The sequence below is a fragment of the Takifugu rubripes genome, chromosome 10, assembly GCF_901000725.2.
Source record: "Takifugu rubripes chromosome 10, fTakRub1.2, whole genome shotgun sequence".
Classification (NCBI taxonomy): Eukaryota; Metazoa; Chordata; class Actinopteri; order Tetraodontiformes; family Tetraodontidae; genus Takifugu; species Takifugu rubripes.
Genome location: NC_042294.1, coordinates 2,046,810 through 2,071,045, shown reverse-complemented (window position 1 = coordinate 2,071,045; position 24,236 = coordinate 2,046,810). Strand labels below are relative to the sequence as shown.

General features: G+C 48.0%; 1 protein-coding gene across 9 annotated transcripts in view; it reads right to left on the bottom strand.

Moving 5' to 3' along the window:
- Nucleotides 1-24,236, bottom strand: part of ntng1a (netrin g1a) — a 64,639-nt gene that overhangs the window by 36,801 nt on the left and 3,602 nt on the right. For 7 of the 9 annotated variants that reach the window (XM_029842975.1, XM_029842974.1, XM_029842969.1 and 4 more), the window contains exon 2: nt 19,487-20,063. In XM_029842975.1, the coding sequence (XP_029698835.1) occupies nt 19,487-19,903 (417 nt within the window). In that variant the 5' untranslated portion in view covers nt 19,904-20,063. The remainder of the gene's footprint in view (nt 1-19,486; nt 20,064-24,236) is intronic. The other 2 variants (XM_029842971.1, XM_029842972.1) reach the window with 1 other exon arrangement.

The following is a 24,236-nucleotide window of genomic DNA, read 5'->3' as shown; positions in this document are numbered from 1 at the left end:
GAGTTTATTTGTGTTTGAGGCGTATTTAACTTTATCGTGCGTTCCATTTCAGTGTCCAGTTGGAAACTGTGACCTTGTGAGACGCAATAAAGGAGCTTATCGTTGAAACTATGAGGTCTCTCACGGTTTTACACCCATTTTTCCGGACTCTGGTGGCGTCAACTTGGTGTTTTAAGTCTACGGAAGGGCGGATCAGCTGGTTACATGGTCCAGTTTCTAAAATAGGCCCTCCCGGATCAGCCCTGCCACGTTGTTGACCGGCCCGGTACTGAGATCTGGTTCCTCTCAGCCGACTTCCCGGCTGAGTCTGTGAGTGCGGCCGTAGCTTTTGGGTAAACTCTCTTTGATGTGAGATCCCGCTTTTGATTCCAGTGATCACATTTGGAAGCGCTGCTAAATAATGGATTATCTGAGGAGAGGAGAACTTAAAATATACCCAGTTGTGTTTCCCAACATTAAAATCAAAAGATTCCCGGAGAAGTCCGGGCCGCTGGCCTACAGTTCTGGGGAGCGTCAACTGGCTTTTGTAGGCAAAGTCAGAAAGATCAGCTTGATTTCAAGTGTCATTCATCTTTTATTAAGCTGACACCCTATAGTCAGCCTATACACCAGGGTATCATCGATTTGCTGGCTGCTGCAATGCTGCTTCTCTCAATCAGGCCGGCCTGTCCTGTCAGATAACACCAGGACCCGGGGATCCTTCTCTTTATATTGAGACGAGCCGGTGGCCATGATCACCCCTTATCTCTACGCTGAGAAATCCCTCAGGCGCTGACATCATGAAGCAGAAGGTCTCCATCACCCCCCACCACCACCACCACCACCATCATCTCCCTCTTTGTTGCATTTTTAAAAAAATATAATGAAGTTCATATCTTTAGAGAAACCCTCGGGCGAGTCGTGGATCACTGTCACCTTGAAGCTAAGACGCTAACCTCATGAAAGGGAATTTTTCCCCCTTCACCTGCACAGATACATGCAGACCCCTGACCTGATGCCATGGCAACAAAGTGTAGGTGCCGATCTGTTCACGCGTATCTTATATATCTGTAAAATCACTGACTGGCTCAGTGAAAATACTCCTGGTTTGATTCCATCCCAGAGACGTGAAGCAGCTGTTTAGGATGTTCCCCAAGAACATGTGCTTGGTCTTCTCCTCTTCCCACATTTTACTCATGCCCTTTATTTATACATTGATATCAATAGGAACCAATATTCACATCAGTCGATTATCTGAGTGCACTGATGTCTGCAGCCATGTCTGCAGCCATCAAAAAACAGCAAACAGCCACGTCTCAGCGGCAGAAACCGGCTGATCTAATTGGTTTATGAGTGAAAGTAGCTGTCAGGCACGTTCCGGCGTCCACGCTGCAGCAGGCGAATTAAACCCCGCCCTCGCCGGCCTCGCACGCGCTGCCAGAGGAGCCGTGAACGCTCGCGGTTGTGTGAGGTGGTCAAAACACGACGCGCTGCCTTTATTTGACCGCCGTGACTGTAATATCGCTGATGTCTTCAGCTACGCAAGATTTGTTTACTTTCTCCAGTCCAAGCGAATATTTTCTTACATCCACGGGAACAAATTTATAGCCCAGAGCACAAAAATGCGGCATTGTTACGACAGAAGAGCCTCCGAAAGCCTTTCGAACTATTTTGAGCTGCTTGTGACCTTTGCGTCTTTGTCATGGTGGGACATAACAAATAAGGCAGCGATTTTATTGTCCGTTTGGTGAAGCTGAAGCATTCATTTTGTTTTGGTAGATTTCTCCTGAGCTCTGATTTCTGTGACTTTGGGATCTTGAGGGACTCTGTTTTAGTTATTCAGGCTTTTTGAAATCGAGCTTTCAGCAGATGATTAAAATCAATAATAAGCTCTGCCTCCGCCACGAGGGTATTTAACTAGTTGAGATTCATGTCTGCTCTCTCTGTCAGATGGCCGAGGTCTTTTCGAGTCGTTCTTCGGGAAGAATTCCTCCTTTTCTTCTCTCTGTCGCCTCCCTGCTCCTCTCTTTCCTCACCACCAAATCTGTGGAAGTGATTGACAGATGACTCCTGGGAAAAAGTGCTCGGGCCTCTTCCTCTCTGAGCTCCGAGGATCACGACACTCAAACGCCCTGACATGACAGGCGCACACACACACACACACACACACACACACACATACACACATACACACACACATCCTTATACTACTATCTTTTTGAGGATTTTTATAGATGTAATGCATTGTCCAGCACCTTATTCTAACCCTAACCCCAATCCCCATTCTAACCGTGTCCCCACTTTGCTAGTAGAATGAGTGTTTTGGTATTCGATGTATAAATAGTATGAGAACACACACATTAATTTGTGTGTCACACGGATGACTGGAACGACACGGATGACTGGAACGACAAGAACATATCAAATAAAATATTGACTTTTTGAATGCTTCCTTTGACTTTCTAATAAAAATCTCCTCTCTCTGATTAAAACCTTGGCGTCCATCAACAGGGACAGAGAAGACGAGGATCCAACCCGTCACCTCATGTTATAATCAAACAACACACGTGGTGCTTTTTTAAAAGAGTCAGAATATTTCTGCAGGACTTTTGTCTGCAGCGAATAATAAATCCAATTCTGGAACATGTAATTTTCATCATCACATCGTCAGACTCAAGTAAAAGAAAGTCTTGAACCACTCAGAAGAATGCAGACAAGCACCGGCGTATATGTTTCCTTCAGTAGCCCTTTTCTTCTGCTTCATCACATCAGACTTATAAGGAGAAGAAATCCACCCCCCCTCAAAAAAGAGCTAATGTAGGATTCCAACAGCACACAGCAAGCCGCTTCCAGGAGTGGATGCACTTGATTCTGGCACAATAACGTCAACTGTTGGCTGCTCGTAATCACAATTCTCAAAAGGAGTCAAGGGTGCTCCACCATCTGATTGTCTATGAGCTCTTGATAAGCCGCCATTATAAACGACGAAAGAGTGAGTGGTGGGAGTGGGGGGCGCAAAAAAGAGAGAGGAAATCAGAAACTTTAACAGGGCCAGAGGGAAATACTACACTAATCAACTCTACTCAGCTGAAATTATAGATGAATTAAGCACTCTGTTAGTGATTAATTAAACCAAGAGATTCAAACTAATGAGACCGCACAGAGCCGAGCCCGTGTGTGTGTGTGTGTGTGTGTGTGTGTGTAACCTGTCTCCAAACAGAGCAGATGCAAACTCCGGCTGCGAGCCACTTTAAAGAGGGATTAGATGCAGAGGCTGATTCTGCGGTGGCTTCACACACACTCGGCTCATCGGGGAGTCACCACACACGCTCAAAATAGCTCAAATAAATGAAACAGTGATTTCTGACGCTGGTGAAGACGACCTGACAGAGCTACAGAGACACGTGAAACCAGCGGCTTTAAAGGGGGGGCTGTTTACATGCCAGGGCATTCAGTGTCGACTCTCGCTGTGATGTTATAATCCTGCTGCTTCAGTTCAAACTCCACCACTTCTCGGGAAAGGAATCAAAGAGACGTTGAACTCGATGATGCACGATACCTTATTTACAGCACAGCAACAGGAAAGGACCTAAACGTTAGCATTTAATTAAGCATATGCAGCAATGACCTTGACAGGGGAGACTCTCCAGGGAGGAAGGGATTATTACGCAATGCTGTTTTACTGTTAACAGCTTTTCAAGTGGAAATGATGGCTGCGATCGGCACCGCGAGCGTAGAACTGGGGGCCGACGCTGTGTTTAATACCTGAAGCTTTGGATATTTGTCTGATTTATGCAGGAGCATCAAAAACCGATGCCGGTTTTCTAACGGGTGAAAGTCCAGTTTAATACAACAAGAAGCGTCTTTAAATAAACACGAGTGAGACAAAAGTATTTTTAAATATCAAAGGGGAGGAATTAAAGGCAAAAACAATCGTGCCACTTCGGCTCTTGTTTCTACGAGCCTTTAGCGACAGAGACAACAAATAAAACTGGATTTGTTGGAGCTCCAGTTGGCGACAGACCGAGGAAGTTTGGTTTCTGCCGCGGCTGCGCACGTGTACACGGATACCTGCAGGATCTGGCGTCACTCACACACTTTAGTCCCAAACAGGCACAAACGTGGACGGTGCTGGCAGCCTTTATGTGGAGGGTGCTGCTCTCCAGCTGCTAACAGGCTGAAACAGTGTTAGCGGCTGAATAAGGTAACAGCTTCGCTAACTTCCCCTTTATTTTCAACCTTCCTGTTCCGCACTTCTGTACCAGAATAACTTTGGGACTGTTTGACAACAGTCCCAAAGAAACAGAAACTGAAACTATAGGATGCAGCGTATTCTACCAGCCCCGGCAGCATAAAGCCAAGCCAAGCGCAGGAATAAATATCCCCCTTTCTGCTCTCCGCGCCTCTATCATCCACCTCTTCTCTTCCTTCTCTGAGAGCTGATTTCATCTGCCGTGACAGATTTGTGGAAGACACAGGCGGGGGTGTTACAAATGCTCAGTCACCACGCTAAAGACGGCAGGAGGCGAGCGCCTCGACAGCTCTCGGATGCAACCTGGGAGACGGGTGACGACGGCGTGCCCCGCCACTGCATGTTTGACTTCAGCCTTTATCTCGCATTTCAACTACGCCTGTAAACGGCTCCTCCACGTCCTGCTGGCCTAGTTTTGATGCTGGCAGGGGATAATGTGCTGGTGGGGGAGAGCTGGCGAGGAAACGAGAGGAAAGGCAAGCACGGGATGCCTGGGGGGTGGGGGGGTGGTTATTGCTTCTAACAATGAAATGGGCCCTTTGACCGCTCAGAGTAATAGGTTAAAACAGTGACTACACCTCAGATACATTAGCTAGAAGAGAAACACCAGCAGCGCTAACCATGTGGAAGCCGCTCCACTTCCCATTTTAGCCCCAATACGGCTCATTTTCATTGCACTTGTGAGGCCTGGCTGCGTTTTCCCTGCGTGGATCAGACACGACTGTTGGAGGACGCTGTTGCTGTTGTCCGGTGCATCTCTGGTAGATCTAATGTTGACGAGAAAGCTTTAAATTAGGTGTCTTATGTAGATCTACCCATTCTTATGTAGATCGACCTCTTCCACATCCAGATTTCATTTTAAATGGAGTCACACACTCTCTCCCTGCGCGCGTGTGTTTTGTGTGTCTGTGTGTGTCTGTGTGTGTGCATAATTCCAGACCAAATCCCTTGGAGTAAATCTGTTGGCAGTCACACAGATCTACTTTTGCCAAACCTCCTCCTAATTTTAACTTCTTTTTGGGGATTTGTGAGCCAGCCTACCTGATTTAATAAACCTCTTCAGTGTCCATCCAACCAACGAAAACAAACCATATTAAAATGGATTTTTCGTGACAAAAAAATGAACCTTGATTCCCGGTGTCACAGCCGGTGGGAAGTGATGCTCAAGTGACACCAGGCAGGGGGCGTAACTCCACTCTGAAGTAAAAAAAAGACTCTCTTCTTCTTCTTTTAATTAGCCTTGATACAGGTCAGGATACGACCTGATGGATTCTGAAGACTTAGCTCTCTAGCGAGAGCTGCCGGTGTGTGAAAGGTAAATGTGAGCTGGAGGTGTTCAGCTGAAAGGTGGGAAAGAGCAGGAATGAGATGGAGAAGAGGTCAGAACAGGGAATGCTGCTGTGGAATAGCATTATTCCACATGGTGCAACATCTGAAATTCCATTACTGACCATCCACTACGTGTAGCAGGTTTTAAAACACAAAAAACGCAATAATTTTGTATCAGTTGCCTGTTGAATATTGATGGTGAAGGTTCTTTATGAAAGCAGGGACCAAAAACAAAGGAGTGGCGACCAGATGGTGCTTTTAGCTGAACCTGAATCTGCTTCGCAGCAGGTGCTGGGGGAGGAGGAAGGGCGTGATCGGAAGGCAGCGAGGGTGGTTCTCAATAATTCAGGCCGGACGGCTCCTGACCTCCCTTCCAATCACTTTGCATAAACCAGCTCTTTCAGCGGTCATGTGCCGTCCCCTTCCCACACGTGTGATGAGTTAGCCTTCACCCTCAGACTCAAACCAGCGCTTTAATCCTGAGTCCAGGCTTGTGTATTTCATCCCTGCAGCTCTTTCAGCCGGTTTGCTGTTATTGTTTGTTGCTCCGTTTCCACTAGTTTATAGTCTGTAGTAAACTGAAATCACGGCCATAATGTTGAACTAAATTGCTGTAATGGTTTTTCCCTTTGAGGGATTTCAACAGCTGAGTTCATGATACGTTGCGGTGCCATATTTAGCAGCATGCTAATGCTAAATAAGAGCCCTAATTTGCGAGCAGCTGAATATGTGTGTTTTTGTAATCGAAGCGCTCCTCCTGTTTTTATTGTTGCGCGTTAACTCGGTCTGCTGCTCTGTCTGTGCAGACATGAAGCTACATATGCTCTCCTCAGTCTGCACACAAGCCTGGCGGATGGTTACGGCTGCAGTCGTTAAATTGCAAATTGCTTTATTTACGCGCCAGAAGACATTTACAGGTAGCAGGAAAGGCTGTGCTCACTGCTGGTGGACCTGGACTGAAGCTCTGCTTTCTTCAGGCTTTGAGGAGAACATGTGGCTCTTTCACGCAGGGAGTGAAAAATGGGCGATCTCGAAATTTGGCTGGAACCGAGTTCCAAGGATCCAAGGATCGGCACGGCACTAATGCGCACAACGTGGGTTATCGAGCATCTTGAGATAAATGCGACCCGAAACCTCCCGAACTTCAACGCCGGCAGCAGCAAACTGCAGCAAATGATAAATCAAACTCGCTGTCAATCCGCTCCAGCAGGAACAAAACTCTGCGCCTGATTGCCTTCCCTCAGGGTGCGTTTCTCTTTTTTACCCACAGAAGGAAAAAAAACAAAGACCATTGTGAAAATATCTCCCCGCTAATTTGAAAAGCAAACTAAAGAGCGTCGAGGCTGACTCCATGACAGCTGTCAGTGTGACAGGAGGTATTACCTGCTGGGACTGGAATTATGCTGCAAGCAGCCAGGCAGTGTCCAGAGGGGATATGAAAAGACAATGTTTGGGAGGAGGGAGGTGTTTAGCGGCTGTCACTCAAACATATATCACAAGACTTCCAGGCCTTTAAGTGAAAGTTCTGTGGTAAATATTCATGCGGTACATGATGGTATGATAATGGCCCAGAGGAGGGGTAGAAAGACTCGAAGATCATCACAGGCAAATGTAGAGATGTTGGAGATACAGAGGAGCAACCGTGTCTGTGTGATTGGAAGACGATATTCCTGAAGCTAGGGTTTTGGGAAATATTTAGCCGTTTCCCTCTGTCCGTCCTTCCATCGCCAGGGGTGCTGGATTCTGTCCCACTGGGAGGCAGGATGACACCCTGGAGGGGTAGCCACTTCATCCCCAGACACACACCATTCCGTCACACGAGGGACAATTTTTAGTCTCCAATCACCCTAACGTGCATGTCCGAACTGTGGGAGGAAACTGGGGCAGCCGGAAAAACCCCACAGAGGCACAGGAGGAACATGCAGACTCCATAGAAACACCTGGAATCGAACCCTCTCGCTATGAGGCAGCTGTGTCTCATTCCCAGCTTATTAAATGTCTTAAACATCTCAACCGGTCCTGCTTGGATAACTCTGCTTCCTCGGGAAGTGCAGTAAAATGAGACATTACTTTAGAAGAGCGCAGCTGCACTGACCCACACGCGCGCTCGTGGTGCGCATAGCAGTCATTACTGCCAATCTTCCTAACGTTGACATTCCAAGGTGAGAAACCAGTTTTCTGACCAATTGCTCTAAAGAGTGAGGAGGGACACTCATGATGGGAGCTGGAACATTAAGCAATAAGATAATGAGCTGCAGCAAAAATTTTATGTGCCCATGAAAGTGCCGCTATGGGTCCAGAGCGGCCAGAGACCAGGCGTCCCTGATAGAAACATGGTGGGAAACACCTGCGTCCATTTTTACTCTGATTTCCGGACCACTGTAGGCCATGCATGTCTTGGTGTTTGCCAACAAAAAGGTTTGGATTCGTTTTGATCCATTAAGGTTTAGCGAGAACTCGAATGGAAGCCTTTTCTCATTCAGGAAGCTTCTTCAAATCTGAATGGGCTAACTCAAGCTAGCGAGCAGATCACAGCTGTGCTGAGGCCCATCAATACAACCGGGGCTTCATTGGACGTGTGGAGAAAGTGCTGGACACATTTGGGTATCACCTGCATAGCTGCCATACCCAACATTAGCGCTCTGTGGGATTAGGCATTGTACAAATGAAACAAAAGAAGCCCGTGGAACGACCCCTGTGGGACCCCACATATCATCTCCGCTCGGTCGCATTCACAACCCAAATGGTCCTAAAATAACTCCACTAATTAGTGCGACCTGAACCATTCCGCTGACGGCCTGCCCACGTTTCCAGCCTGTTTAACAGTATGTTCCGCAGCACGTAGACCACTTAGATCCACAAAGACCAGAACTGTCACCCTGCCCGTGTGAGTGCCCGATTGAAAGGTATCAAAGAGTGCGTTTGAATTCAAGAAATATCCAAGTCGATTAAATACACTTTCTCTGTAATCTTGGCTATAAAAGGAAGATTTGGTCTGTAGTTGGTTACGACAGAAGCATCGCTGACCAGTTTTGGGAGAGTTCTCTTTCAGAGTTTAGGGAAATGTGCCAGAATGAAGCGACCTTTGAATCGTTGAATCGTTCTTCTATAGATCGCTGGTCCACCGCCGTAGACGCAGACAAGGCTCTTGAGTTGTTTCTTGGCAGTTTCTGGGAGTGATTCACTGCATTGTCTACTTGGACTTTGTCAATATTTTGTCTCATTGATTTTGTTCCATTGAAGAATTCATTGCATTTTTCTGTACAGAGGAGCTCTGGCACACTCAATTTAGGTGGGTCTGTGAGTTTTTCAACCATGTCAAATACAGTTTTAGACTGTTATTCTCATCAATAATATCAGCAAAGTAGTGTTGACTGGCCTTGGTTAACTCCTTATTCCAGCTTGAACAATGTTACTTTAAGGATAAAGACATCATCCTTTATATGACTTTATAGTCATATTCAGTGAACTCATCCGTGAAACCTCCGCAGTATCCTGGAGACCAATATATGATTAAAAACAGAATTTTTGGGTGACATGTGGTGTCCCACAGGGGTCGGTACTTGGGTTTCACTCTTTAGTATCTGATGGCATCCAGTAATGAGGCAACATCAACCCAGTAACAACCCCTACCTGTACAGGCAGTATAACAAGGACAAGCACTGGTGCAGCAGAAACCTGTCAGCACACTGAGCCATATGCCAGCCTCCGCCTACACTTCCCAGCAGGCACTGCCTTCCTATTAGACCTGGATGCTGGGTTGTGCCAACATTTTACCAGCCAAAATCTGCAAAGGACTCATCCAGTCAGCACAACAGTCTAACAGCTTCACTTCAGGAGGCAGGCTTGATTTATTTCACCATTCTGTGATCTGAAATAATAAATCATACGAACAGCATCTCGCTGTGGGCGTATAACAGTATAAAGGAGTAGAGATTAAAGTGCTTATATAATCAAAGCAATTACAGCAGCCTATTATGTGCTAATATTCCTAATCACCGTACAGTTTTCACCCCTAATGTGATTCACTTCACTTTTTCTTGTCTTTCATGCGCTATGCCATCGATAATCTAGTTTAAACTATTTTCCATAAATATGCTGTTTCTAATCAATAAAGGGCGCTGTGAGATTCAGAAAGAGCAGAGCTACAGTTCGCAACAATGACTATTCAGAGGTGAAATCCAGAAGGCTGGTGCAGCGAGCGGCTTACCCTCTGTTTTTATCTCTTGGCAGAGCTAATCTGAGTCGCTCGGTGCCACATGGCACCCGGATACACAGCGAGACAGTCACAAATACACCAGTACGCACAAAGACGTGCACTGGCTCTTATGATCTGTTTCCCAGAAGCACTTCCAAAGGTTCAAAGGCAGCAATGAACCAGCTCCAGCCAAGTTTTTAGCTGTAATATCACTGACACCACGGTAAAAGATAGGAATAGGCTTGTTTTCCCTTGTTTTTGTCGTCTGATAGTTGCCTCTTCGGACCTCCAAAAATAAACATCAGCATCAAAAAGGTTTGACTCATTCAAATATCCGTCAATAGTAATCATCGATCCAAGATTATTACACTTTGAATCCTAAATTCATTTTCTTTAGATGTACAAATACTTGCTAATCTTTACTTTACATCATTTAATGCGAGTAAAAATGATTAATGATGACTCAAGTCCCCACCAGAGGGAGCATCTTGTCGAGGGCTGCTGAGTCCTTTATATGTGCTCCCAATGTTCCAATCAACTGTAGTGGGAATTAAACAAATTGAAGCAAAGTCAAAAACTACAGAATTACCAGCCAAAGTGCTTTTATTGGTTCGGTCGGTGCCTGACTGACAGTGTGGTGGGCCGCAGTCGCATTTTAATGGTTCCAGACAGCGGCTCACGCTTATCAGCATTATCGTTTATCACGCCGCTCATTATCGGGGATACTTTTATAATGATCGGCCGTTTGTCTTGGGAAAGAAAGAATGCAGTGGAGTAAATAACTACATTAATGATGTAAACATTCCATCAACCCTCCCCGGGGCTCTCGGCAAAGACTTTCCTGCTTCCAATTAGTTCCAGGATTCTGTTGTAGATGTGGATCAGGAATAGTCAGCTGCTGTTTAAATATCTCCACAGTTTCCACCCTTTTGTGAATGATCCACAAGATTTAGGATCTTTAGCCTAAGATAGTTTGTTTCCCGTCGTTGGGAACTGCAGTTCGAGTTGCGCATCCACAATTTCCCTCAACGGTTCTGTGATTCATGCCTATTTCTTTTAGTCAAAACGCCACCGTTTTAGTGATCACAAGTGCAAAATCCACCATTGATGGGATTCAGGGGAATTCAGGCGAGGACGATGATATCAAACGCCAACGCCGCGCGCCACAATGTCTGCAGCTTGGCATAATGCCCTCCTGTTTACAGCAGGGGAATAGCTCAACGCCACGCCGCATCTCGTTCAAAGGGGGCCTTCAACGTGCGCGACAACAGCGTGCGTCCCACAGTGACAGGGAACGCCCGGCTGGTCCGACTCAATAATTTCATAAGGAGCTTCTGATGTGCACACAGAGAGGAGCTGAGATGCATCTCAGCCCTTCAGACTGAGCAGATTAGCAACTGCTCCTTGTCATACGACGCTTCTCTGACCGGCTGGGACCTCATGGGAGCGCGTTTCAACATGCTTACTTTTCAGACAGTGGGGCTGGGTGGAAAGGAGCTGAAACTAGTTTAGCAGCCAGAGGAAATAAAACGAGTGGCTAATTAGAGGTGCATTGGACTGAGGCTGACAGTCGCTGGAGTGGATGGCCTGGGAGATGAGGAGATTGAAATGCCAAGTGTCTGTATCCCTGTAGCCCCGGGCCAGAGGCCTACAGACACCGAAGCTCTACAACCAATTTACCAATTCTTTTATCTGTCCTGACTCCAGTTAATAAAATGCGAACATCTCAATATCCATCATGGTTTTTCAGTAACTGCCTCCCCTCCAGTTAAATTCGGCCTCTCTTTTCCTTTTCTCCATGAAGGGGAACCGGCACCTTGGCTTAATCAGGGAGATTTCTTATTAAGGAAAAGCCTGCGGGTACGTTCTGAAATGGGGAGTGGATGGTCTGGCCTGGACAATAACTACAGATTTATGTCAAAATGAGCTGCTCTACTGGTTATCCCCCGCCCTAATGAAGCAGGCACATGTTGCAGCCCTTTGTTTTGAGTGCTGACTGTTCCGGTTCCCTCTGCTGGGTTTGGGCCTCCATAGCGACCCAGGAGGGCCGCACCAGGAGCCATCTGAGTGCTCTCTAAATTGTAAACTCAATTTACATACTCTTAATATCCAAATGTATCAGTTACATGCAGGGATTTCAAGGAGAGGCATCATATTTTATTTAATATTTCATTATTGAGCCGTTATCTTGACTTCTGAGTTTGCAGGAAATAGACGTTCTGCTCTGTCCAAGCTGCGACGCTGCTCGGCTCAGCCAGACTTTTAAAAAAAAGGAAAATAAAACAAAACCGACTGACAATGAGGTTGAAACAGAAGGAGGAGGGGGGTGCTCAGCCTTCAGATTCAGCTTTCAATTTCCATCACTGATCGCATTGCTATCGATTCAGAGTTTGCCCTGTAGTTGGTGTTGGCCTGACACAACAGATCTTTTGCTTTGAGAGCTGTCAATCACAGCAACAGAGGAGTCACTTTCAAAGGCTGTCAGAGTGAAATGTGCAGCTTCATATTTCACACAACCAGCGGCCCAGAAGGAGGAGGAGGAGGAGGAGCAGGAGGAGGAGAAAACCTGCTTCAGACTCACAACCTGTGGTGAATGGCGTTAAGGTTGCAGAGCATTGAGCCTGCATTTGTGTCCAAATCCCCCACAATTCCTTAGCAAGTACTGACCAATGCGCGATTGGGCTTGTGGAAACATGGATGCTGCTCTGACAGCTGTGGGTGAGAACAGGCCTGAACGGTCGCGCGCTTCAGTCCCTCACCTGCGCTGGGTTTCCAACAGCAGCAGCAGCCTTTTAATAATTCTTCTTGCAGACGCAGCTTATTTTCAAACTGTCTCAAATAGAGAAAACAGCCATTCTTAACACTTCAGCTCTAAGCTGCAAGATGACACGGATATGTCGCACCAAACTGATCCCCAGACAGGCGGCCTACATCTGACGCGCATCTGAAACCCACAGTGTGAATTTTTAGCGTTATCCTGAGACAGTTGATTAAAATGCAGCTGGATTTCACTGTCGTTACTGTAAGGAAGAATGAGAATCCAGCCAGGCAGATTTAGCGCTAACATCAGGTTTTTCTTCTTTGTCGCCGAGGCAACGGTGTGAGGCACACACAGAGATGGCGGCGTCGCATCCCAAAATAGGGAAGTTTCATCTAAAGCTGCGAGCAACGGCGGATGTAGACGGAGACGAAACAGGAGCAGAGACTCGTGTGCAGGAAACAGAAGCTGCTGTCTCTTCTGCTGATGGGGGCGGGAGGCCCCTCCGCTCCGAAACACGGAGCAGGAGATGGAGGTGGTCTGTGGTGGCTGTGGGGGCACCTGACCTCCCACTGTGGATCACAATGAGAGATGGGATCTCGGGGAGTTCTCAGCTCAGTGCAGCTCTGCATAATATCAAACACGTGCGACAGCACAGATGTTGGTGCTCAGAAGGAAAACGCTTCTAGATCTCCTCAATACGAGGATTCGTGCAAAAGGGGAGCACCAGGATGGAAGCAGGGGTGGTGGAGCCCAGTTCCCGCTTTCACCAAGGCAAGTGGGAACCTAGGTGAAACCTACCTGGTAGGCCAGAAAACCTGGATGGACTACGGCTCTCGAGGACCCCCTGGTGCAGAGGGAGCTGGTGGAAGGCAGTGGGATGGAGCTGTAGGGACCATTTCCATGCATAAACCAGTGGATGAAGGAATTTATTCCGTTTTTGCAGCGGGAGAAACCCAACATTAATGTTGTCCTTCATTATTTGGATGGATGGAGGTCACACCCCTGACCCGAGTGTTCAATGTTTCAAGGTTCTGCTGAACCAGACGACACACGGATGGTGCGAATCTTTGAGAGCTGGACTGAATTTTTGCTCCAGCCCAGAATTTTCCATGAACGAAATGTGAAAACGCCGCAATTACAGCAAGAGGGATTTTAAGCCCGCAGAGCAGGAAAAGAGAAATAAAAATGTCCCCGTGAGACAAAAAGGGAGAGACGTCCTGACGTCACAGCAGTGGGATGTGACGGCCTGGTGCTTGGTTGTGCACAGCTCCTCGTATCCAGCTTCCACAACAAGACAACGTGATATTTCTGGGTGACTTGTAGTCAATATTGATATTCAGAGGCTAAATCTGAGCTATGAGAGATTATTTCTGCACTGACATATATTCAATACTAATTTCCTGGGAATTAATCGTGCCAGTATATGGAAACCATAGTTGAATAGGAGTAAATTATATGATTTTGCTTCCCAATGTGAAACATTAGCTCCTTCCCCGTATCGAATTTAGTCTCAAACTTGCAAGTCAACTATATTTCAAATGGCACTTTAGCAGGATACATCTAAATCTGATAGGGGGTGAAAAAAGATTCTTCAGCGACTCCAAACTTTCCTCTTCGTGCTTTCTGGAAAAGGAGCCAAACTTTCCAAAAACAAAGAAAGAAAACTTGGTGGGAAGCTGGAGTCAAGGCAGCCGCTGCTATTCTGTGGTGGCAGCGTAAACGGCGAGACAACAGTGAACGCCTTGATGGAGCCCGGGTAGACGAGTCGTGCCGCCGCACGGAGCAGCATCACAGAGCGACGCCGGCTGTTGCACCAACTTTCCCCAACTTCTTCCTGTAAACACAACCTTCTCTCTGCACAACAACAGCCAACTTTCTCAATTCCGACTTCACCTAATCCAAGGAAATAAAAGCGGCTAAAGTTCCCCGGTACTGAACCCATCAGTGAAGGGAGCTGCTGATGAATCAAGACCAGCCTCGGGGGTGGCGATGTCTGATGAAAGAATCTGTAAATGTGGCGGTTTCTTCCCCAACTCAGATGGTGGAACATGAAAGGTTAGGAAAGAGGACATGTTGGACAATCTGCCAACACTTGTTTAATGGACGTTTCGCCTGGACTACAGTCTGACGCTTGAAGCGGAAGGCAAAAAATAAACCATAAGAATTCAGGGAGTGTCCCACACTCATACAAACTTGATGGTCCGGGACGGGTCAGAGAGAATACCACGAGATCCTCGGCCGGCCGCGGAGGGCATGACCTTCACGTTTACTGGAAAGAATTGGCCAGATGGTTTTCTGCTGTGTTAGACACTATTCAGCCTCCCTCGCAGCGCTGGTCTGGGCTCAGCAGAAGCTTGTTCAGTGAGATTAGGCTGCATTAGCTGCAGGGATGATCATCGTCGCTGCATCAAGGGTGGCGAGTTGCACGTTCCCTGACCTTGTGGGTGCACCTGAGTCTGACTGGACTGGTCCAGGAAAACGGCTAAAATTTGTCAATTGAGAGGCCAGTGGTTCACAACTCATTTGGATTCACCTAAGAACCCCTCGTTCGATTTCAGTTTCTTTAGATTAGATTCATCAGATCCAAAGTCATCCTATTAAATAACAGACTCGGTTTTATAGCTGTGTGATGTCACTATTTCCTGGGGGTTGTTTGGCCTAATTAACACATACAAATTTGCCCAGAGCTGCCCCAAAGGCTGATAAAAAGAGAAGTGAAAAAATACAGTGAAAGCAATGATTCGGTCTGTCTCCATTTTAATTTGGTCTGGACAAATATGCAGAACATCGATGGGCAGCGGGGGGCCGTCGGGGCCAGCAAGGCCTTCCCTGCTGGCCTCAGCGTAAGCAGAAGCAGAATCACAACTACAACAGAAAATCCAATCCTGCTTTCCAGGAAATTGCCTTAATTTTCCCCCAATAGTCCAAGCTTCATTTATTTCTGTTCTCTTGGCCGCTGTGCTTCTGGTATGTTTGTATGAAAATGCAGGATTTTTTTATCCAATCAGAGTTTAGCAGTGCTCCCTGATGCACCTTAAACCAAATATTAAGGGTGGGACTGTTTCTTTAACCAATCACATTTGGTCTTTTTGGAAGATTCCTGAAGAAATCACTGTTTGTCCAAGTCTGTGGGGTGAGTGTGTAATGTTCCGTGACCCAACTGGGCGAGCGAGGGGCCGATTTGCTCTTTTTTGTGTGATGGTTAGGAACGTTGGGATGTTTGAAGGATCCCAATTCACCGTTTACCTCGGAGATCGGTTGGTCTGGACTGGCTGCTTTGGTCGGCTGGGTGGAAAAGTTGAACTCTGGTTGTAGATGAGGATTAGTTTATTTTGGAGGACGTATCGCTGCGTTTGAGGTCATTTTCCGTGCTAATAACGTCCCTGTCGGTTCATGCGTGTATCCATAGGATGATATGACATTAATGAGGGAGTCAGAAATTATTAAATGTTTGGCCAAATTCTCTGTGACACCTTCACCTGTTAAAGGTGCAGCTATACTGGGACATTTCTGAACGTGAAGGAATCAGTTTTTTAATTTGATTATCATTATTATAATTTTAATCTGATCACTTTAAAGCAAACACAGGATGTAGACGTGTATGAGGGGGCTTTAAAAGCTCGACACGGAGCAGCACATGGTTTCTGCTGAGGCCAAAATAATGAAGAAATGATTGTGAGACACCTCCTCTCATCCTGGAGCAACTATAACAACCCTTTATTGGGACTTGAATGTGAAAAAGCCACATGCTGCACAGCCTTTTTAATAATCCCCCTTTGTTTCCTCATTTAGATTTGATTGGCTGTGAAATGCACCAGCCAGCCGGGACTCAGATTTCAGTGCTCATCAGCATTTCCTGGTTGTTAACTGATGGCACAAATTGAGTACGTGGGGATGCATGAGGACACAAAGGCGAGCGCACGCACACACACACACACACACAGACACACGCTTCGGATATACGGTCTAAATTATGGAGCTTAAAAGGGGGTTCTTCCATGTTTAATGTGCAGCAAAGGAGAGCCAACACATGCACGGTTATGCCGGTTGGTAGGTTTTGTGATGGAGGAACTGAGGGGATAGAAGTCTAATCTATTTTAGAATAGGTTGTGTTTTCTGGTGTAGACTTCTACTGCATATTTCCTTCCTTAACTTCTCCCTCTGCGTTGCGCTCCTGCCTGGCCGCCAGCCGTCCGCGGGGCTGCGACCCGGCCGAGGCGCTGAAAGAGAATTCTCAATCTCGCTGAAAGAGACGGCGCTTTTTCATACGACGCAGGTTTCTGGGCCCGAGCTTAGTGAATGCCAGCTTATTGCCGTGGAAAAGGTCACCAGGCTGCAGGGAGAATAAAGAGCCGCTGCCGAGGACAGTGCTGTGCGAATGTGTAGCCGCTTGTGTGTGTATCTGTGTATGATGCCGGGGCGCAACCCGAGATAACTACGCTCATATAGGCGCTGCGCCCTGGAGCTGCTGCGTCTGACCGTCTCCCTCCTCCCTTTGTGGTATCTGTTACCTTTAGCACTCAGAAACAGAGACACGGCTTTAAAACGCACCCGCCTCTGCCGGGGCAAAATCAATTACCGGAGAGATGAAATTCTCTGATAAAGTGACCTAATGATAATTGCTGTGAAGCTGCAATGATCCGAGCGGCCCCACAAACCGCTGTCGGCGCGGCGAGGAGAGTATTGACAAGCAAAAGAGCCCGGCTATCAATGATAATTGTCGGGGTGATTATATGCAGCTACGCACCGCCCGAGGTAAACATAAACCACTTGGTGAGCAGCGGGGGGTCAGATTTCGCTGGGCTTGGTGTGATCTGTGATGAGCAGAGTGCAGCAGAGCAGGAAATGTGGGCGCTCGCCATCGCCTGTTTAAGCGAAGCGCTTCTATCGTGCTAGCAGCTGGAGACACAAGAGCGACAGCTCCCGCTAATGCAATGAGCGATCCGTCCCGACGTTGGCAGCGACGGCGATGGGAATTAAAAAAAAAAACTGTCTACAAATGGAGCCTTGGACACGGCGAGCGAGGCATCAACAGCCGCTGCGCAGCTAATGCACGCGTCTGGTTCAAATGTGGATCGATACGAGGTCGTGGGGGGGCAGCGGCGAGGAAACCAGACCGAGATGCCATTTTGACAGCGCTCCCAGACATGCCATCCCACCCCATCAGCCCTCACCCCTCCGTCTGACTCCCCTTTGCCTTCAACCAACCTTGGCCAATCGCACGAGTCAGCATTTCTGAGAAGCGCCTGAGAGATGTCGGGCTGAATAATGTGTCCTATGAATAAAACACATTAGCTACAAAACATGTTGAATTATTCACATTTCGGAGCCTCTATCCTACCCCACACAGGAGATATTAGTTCCTCTGTCCTCTGTATGCTTTGCACGCGGTCCTCAGAGTTTCCGTCTCCCCCGCGTTGGCTCCGTCTCGCTCCCCTCTTGATCACCCGCTCGCTGTCTTTGTCATCTGTATTTTGTTAATCCCTCTCTGTTCCTCTGTGTCGTCTCTCAGCTGACTTAGCGCTGATGGCACTCTGTCTATTTATACTCGTCAACTTACAACTTTTCCTGGAAGATCTCGCTATTTATCAAAAGAGCTCTCGGAGCTGCGGTTGTTCAGAGAGAATCTTTGATGACTGGGAAATGCGCAACGGCCCAAAATGGATTCATCATTTAGCGTTAATCTGAGGCAACCAGCTGCGACTTTCAAAGTGAAAAGGACACGGAATAAGTACTTGGGCGGGTTGCTAATTAAATACTTGACCTCATACGCGTGTGATTTTATTTGCAGCCACCCCAGGAATTAATGATTGTCATTACGGCGGGATGTGCAGAAAGTGCAGCGCTTGAACTTTACAAACGCCACTTCAACCGAGCCGTCTGCTTAGCTCACAACAGACACACACGCGATGTGTAGCGATGCTTACGCTAACTTTAAAGTTCCCAAGCTACAGTATTAAGTGATGGAGATGATGTACACGTGCAGACGACCTCATGGACCAAAGGTTCTGTGTGTTTTAAATCTGAATCGTATATAATAATGTATTTAGATTTGGAAAATAAACTAGCCTAGAACTAACGCACAGCGACATCGTAACTGACTTTTCAATATACTCTGAAGAAGAAGCTTCAAAACTTTGGCAACAGCAGTTTTCTAAGAGTCCAAAGTAGCCAAAGGTTGAAGGTCATTGGGTCCATTTAGGTAAACAACACTGCTGCATAAATTGCATGATTGAGTGTAAAAGGTGGCCCTGGATGGAATCTGTGCTCTAATAATGAGCCACTTTTCCACAGATACTGAGCTCAGGACCTAATTGGACTGAAGCCACCACGGTTTGGCCGCGCGAAGCCAAAAATCTTCCTGGAATGAGTTCCCACACTTAATAATTAGATAGTTTTAGCTTAATAATAGTTTTCAATGGATTTGACTTGCAGCCAAAGCTCCCCCCCCCTTTGGTGGACCAGGACCAGTAACATGAGAATAACTGAAACGGAGCTTTAAATGCGGCGCTCCAAACACGTTCACTCCTCCGGAGAACATGACTAATCCACATTGATCCGACTGGAAACGTAAACCTCGGGTCACAGGCGTTTTCCTCCAGTTTGACTCACAATTCGCCGCCTCCTGTGCGATAAGTGAGGTCACATGACCCCGAAGGCTGAAGGCAAATTTAAAAAGCTGGATGATTTGAAAGAGGAAAGCAGGATCTTGCTCATGAAACCGGACTGAAGTGGAAAGCTTCGCACTGTGAATAACAATGGCGGGATTACTTTTCACCTGACTTTTATTTTTCAAAGAGTTTGAGTCTCTTTTTTCCACAACAGGAGCTCTGACCCAAATGGACTCCGAGCTTTTCAGGGGCCCGGCTGTGGAAAAAAACCTTCCAGAGAAATGAGGATGTCTGAGTTCTGCAGGTGGAACCGACGTGTGCGGAAATGTGTGTGTTTTCATCCCTCTGGAACTCACCAGGGCGCAGTACGTCTCCGGAGGGTCTCCGCAGGTGATGTTTGGGGGATCCAGGGTGACCTTCAGGTACTGGGTCATGTCTGCTGCCTCTGGCTGGCAGGCCATGTAGTCCCAAGTGAGGCCTTCGTCAGAGTAAACCTGGGACTTGCAGACGTCGTAGTGGCCCCACGCCGCTGGATAGTGCTGCATGGCTGCCTGGCACAGACCGGCCCACAGCGCCTGCAGCATCAGCACCAGATGGAGACGCATGACTGCTCCTCTCTGCTCCTTCTCCAGGAGACGCGGGGTAAAAGATCTCTCTTGTCCTTCCACCTGATGCAACTCAGCTGGAGGGAGGAAACATGCCAGACGAGAAGGCTCCTGGGTTTGTTGTCTCTGCGTAGCAGGTGAGCGGCGCTGAGGGCGACTCTGGACCATCCACAAGACCACCAGAGAGGAGCGAGGGAGGGAGGAGGTGGAGGAGGAGGGGGGAGGCAATGAGAAGACGGCCCTCTGACACGCTGATAGCACGAAGACTGACGGGTCTCAGCTTGCCTGACTGTCAATCATGGCGAGCTTCATGGGTGGCGTTCTGGCACTGCGAATAATAGAGAGAGAGGGGGGAGAGGGGGAGAGGGGGGAGAGACAGGAGAGGTGGGAGAGAGGGGAAAGGGGGGAGAGGGGGGAGAGAGGGGGGAGAGAGGGGGGAGAGAGGGGAAAGGGGGGAGAGAGGGGGGAGAGACAGGAGAGGTGGGAGAGAGGGGAAAGGGGGGAGAGGGGGGAGAGAGGGGGGAGAGGGGGGAGAGAGGGGAAAGGGGGGAGAGAGGGGGGAGGGGGGGAGAGAGGGGGGAGGGGGGGAGAGAGGGGGGAGAGGGGGGGTGGGGAGAGTGTGAATATACAGCAGCTCCAGCACATGAGGATCTGACACATGAGAACTTTGGCTGAGGATGCGGCACGACGGCTGCTCGATGCCTGCGGCCCCCTGTCCATCCATCCATCCATCCATCCATCCATCCATCCATCCATCCATCCATCCATCCATCCATCCACCGACCCATCCATCCACCCATCCACCCACTCATCCATCCATCTATCCATCCATCCATCCACCCACTCATCCATCCATCCATCCACCGACCCATCCATCCACCCACTCATCCATCCATCCATCATCCATCCATCCATCCATCCATCCACCCACTCATCCATCCATCTATCCATCCATCCATCCATCATCCATCCATCCACCCACTCATCCAACCATCCATCCACCCATCCATCCATCCATCCATCCATCCATCCACCCACTCATCTAACCATCCATCCACCCATCCATCCACCCACCCTTTCATCCATCCATCCATCCATCCATCCATCCATCCATCCATCCATCCATCCATCCATCCATCCATCCATCCACTCATCCACCCACCCACCCACCCATCCATCCATCCATCCATCCATCCATCCATCCATCCATCCATCCCTTCACCAATGTTTGTGCCTATTATTCGTTCTGCTTCTTGAGAAAGAAAAGTCAGATTTTTCCATCTGTTTTACCAGGTTCTTCGATTTTTCCTATCTTTTATTGTCAAATTGACCTTTAATGGTCTTTTAAATTCAGCTGTTGAAAGCCAGCGTGCACCAGCCAGAAACGCAGCAGGAACCCGGTTACCCGCACCAGAGAGCTGAAGCCTGTGAAGGCTTCCAGACGCAGCCGGGCTGCGGCTTAAGCCCACCAGGGTCGGATGAAAGCAGCGACGGAGCAGCGCTGTGCGTCAGAGCTATAAAATCTGAGTTCTGACAAGAAACCAGCACAAATGAGGTGACTTTGAATGTTTGACCTGCATGTAAACTACGCCAATCTGCAGGAAGGAAACCCAAGCCTTGAAACAAACAGTGGGGTCAGAAGCAGAGACTCGGCAGCGTCCTATACAGAGAAGTAAAACGCACATGAAGGGAAAACAAGGTCCTTTGATGCTGCGGTAAACAGAACCATAAACAGAAAGTGTTGAAAAACACGACATCCCGAGATGAAAAATATCCCTGATTATTGGTCGCAGCGTTTAAGAAGCTGCCCTTAAGGCAAATGCAGAAAAACACAGAGTTCAAATATAAATATCCATCCTTTCAGAAGGAATACGCCCAACCTTCCGATGCACATGATAGATCGCGAGGAGGGGGTGTCGGGATAGGCGAGGGCGGGGGAGGGAGGTTGGAGTGAGAAGGAAATGAAACACCTTAAATGTAAAATGGAAGAATGTCAGTGGGGGTGATGTCAGCAGGTGAGGGAGCAGCTAATTATCCAGAGAAACTCTTGGCACCGAGCTCCCTGTTCTCATTAAGAGACATAATATTAGCACGTTAAGGAGGAGACTAAAGAGGTGGCCAAAATGTCTCCCCATGTGTGCCCGTTTGTGTGGAAGCTCCGGATGAAGAAGGTTCAACTCCTGGCTAATGAGACAACAAGCGATGCTGCGGCTCTGCTAACAAGCTATCGAGATCACAAAAGCGGGGTCGTTATAAGCCCGCCGTTCTGGACTCAGCGGTCCCTTCCGCTCATTACTCCTCCCTGCTCCATCACCCCGAGGAGACGGGCTGAGGGCGAGGAAGAGGGGAGCGGCGGGAGGGAGCGCGCATGTGCATTTTAACTAAGGGAAGCTTTATGTCAGCGCGAGTGCCGTCCTCCCACCATCGATCAGGGTCCGAGGACGGCGGACGAGGCGCCCGCAGGAAGTCGGAAATTCTTCAGGATTTAGTGCAGCGCCAGCACCGCCTTACAGGAAGAGTGCTGGGAGGGGGGGCTGCTGGGAAAAGGTGATATTTTTAAGGTGCAACCAGAATAAAAGTCCAACTAGAGTGCAGGAAACCTTACAAACGCTTTATTAATTAGCCTTGAAAAAAGTGATGACTCAAGATTCACCCATTAAATGACCAAAAAGCGAGACTTCTTGCTTCTAACAGCACGTCCAGAGGTGAAAATAAACATGTTCTCAGAAGGTTTGGCCAGCGCGCGCTTGCGGAAGCCTCGGGTTCGATTCTATCGCCTGGCAACCACAGATTGGTCCGTGTGGATCTTGAAAATGACTCACACTGAAAAGGTTTTAAATGAAAAAAAAAATCTGTTTTCAGCTTGAAATTGTCCGATTTAAAAGCAGCGAAGAATCCAGGTCAAACCGGTTTCGCCGGGAGCGAACTGCGACCTGACCGCGGCGACCGGCAGGGCTGCGAGGCCGATTTTATTTCCTTACAGCCAGACGCATGAATTTTTCACGTCGCCCAGTCAATCCAGCGGAGACTCCTGTTGGCTGGCGAGTTCATCACACCCGCCCGAACACACCACCCTTGCACCTGAGCGCTCGCCTCGTCCACGGAGACCACGGTGTCTCCTTCCATTTCATCCCCGGGGCCACTCGAGCGTCACTGAGTGTTCCTCCAAACCGCCGGGGAAATATTACCGCAGCCACTTTCCCTCCCGCAGTCCTGCAGGGAAGCACTTTAAATCATGCATGACATCAAACCAACAAACCGAGTCGCTTCCAATCTGCACTTTTTGTCGCACCACTATTGTCCCGAAATCTCAAATTACGCCAATTATTTCCCCACCTTGAGTACCATCTGAGAGCTGAGCAGCATCGTGGCCCACAGGGGGCAGCACTCAAACGTCGTCGTATCGTTAAACAACTTTGCTAACATTAAAAACAAATATTTCCATTTCAGGTCTACATACGATGTCCTCTGCCTGCAGAAAGGTGGAATAATTATGAGCACGCCGCTGAGCTAGATCCTCCCTTTTCATTTTTAATTTCACGCATTTGATGCACTTTCAAGGGCGATTTCTGACCCAGCTTATGTCCTGTCTCTACCTACTTTCATCTTCTCCGATGCTGCCTGCTTCTTATTCCCCACCAGTGTCTCGGTGAGAGGGAAGCGAGGCTGCGGGAGAAAGAAGGGCGGAAAGACAGGAGGAAACCGATGAAAGACGGATAAAGATAGAAGCTGGATCGGTTTCAGAAAGAAAAAAAAAACACGACCAGATTTGTCTGCCTGCTTTTCCACTAACCGCTAATCTTTCCTGCTAACAACCTGCCAATAAGGCCTCTGTCCTCAGGAATAAAGGCAAATATGACAGCCGGCTTTAGAGCACAGCAGCGCTGAGGCCCGCGAAGCTTCCCTGGGGTTCTCCTCAGTCGCTCCATCACGTCGCTGTTCCACACTTCTTAAAATGTCACCTCCTTCAATCAGCAGGCTCATATGATCTCTTAATAAGGACCGCAGGAAGCTAACGGGCGGAGCGCAGCCTGCTGCTAGCGCTGGGCGCGCTCAGATGGCGCGGAGCCGCGGCTCTGCTCCCTCACAAACAGCGTTTCAGCTAACACAACCTCAGCTTGTTTGGGGGCTTGTTTTTCCACCGCAGATGTGATAAATTATTACCAATATGTGAAACTTTAGCACCGCTCCGCTACGAAAACAGCAATTTTCACCCAACCCCACTGGTTAAAATTCTTCCACAGTTTAAAAAGACTGAAATGAGAAATCTGCATTCGGAAATGAAACACAGCCTATCTAACGTTTATAGTTACGGTCGTTGCCTTTTTGCTCGTGTTTCGTTACCAAATATTCTCTGTCTGACTGTTGCATTTAGCGACTTTGTTGCTATATTTACCTCAGTGCTGACAGGAATATCTTTTTAAAGAAGCCTTTGATTTTTTTTTTTTTAAGTGGGTTTCCTTTTCGAATGCAAAATATGTTCAGTGTTACTTATTTAGCA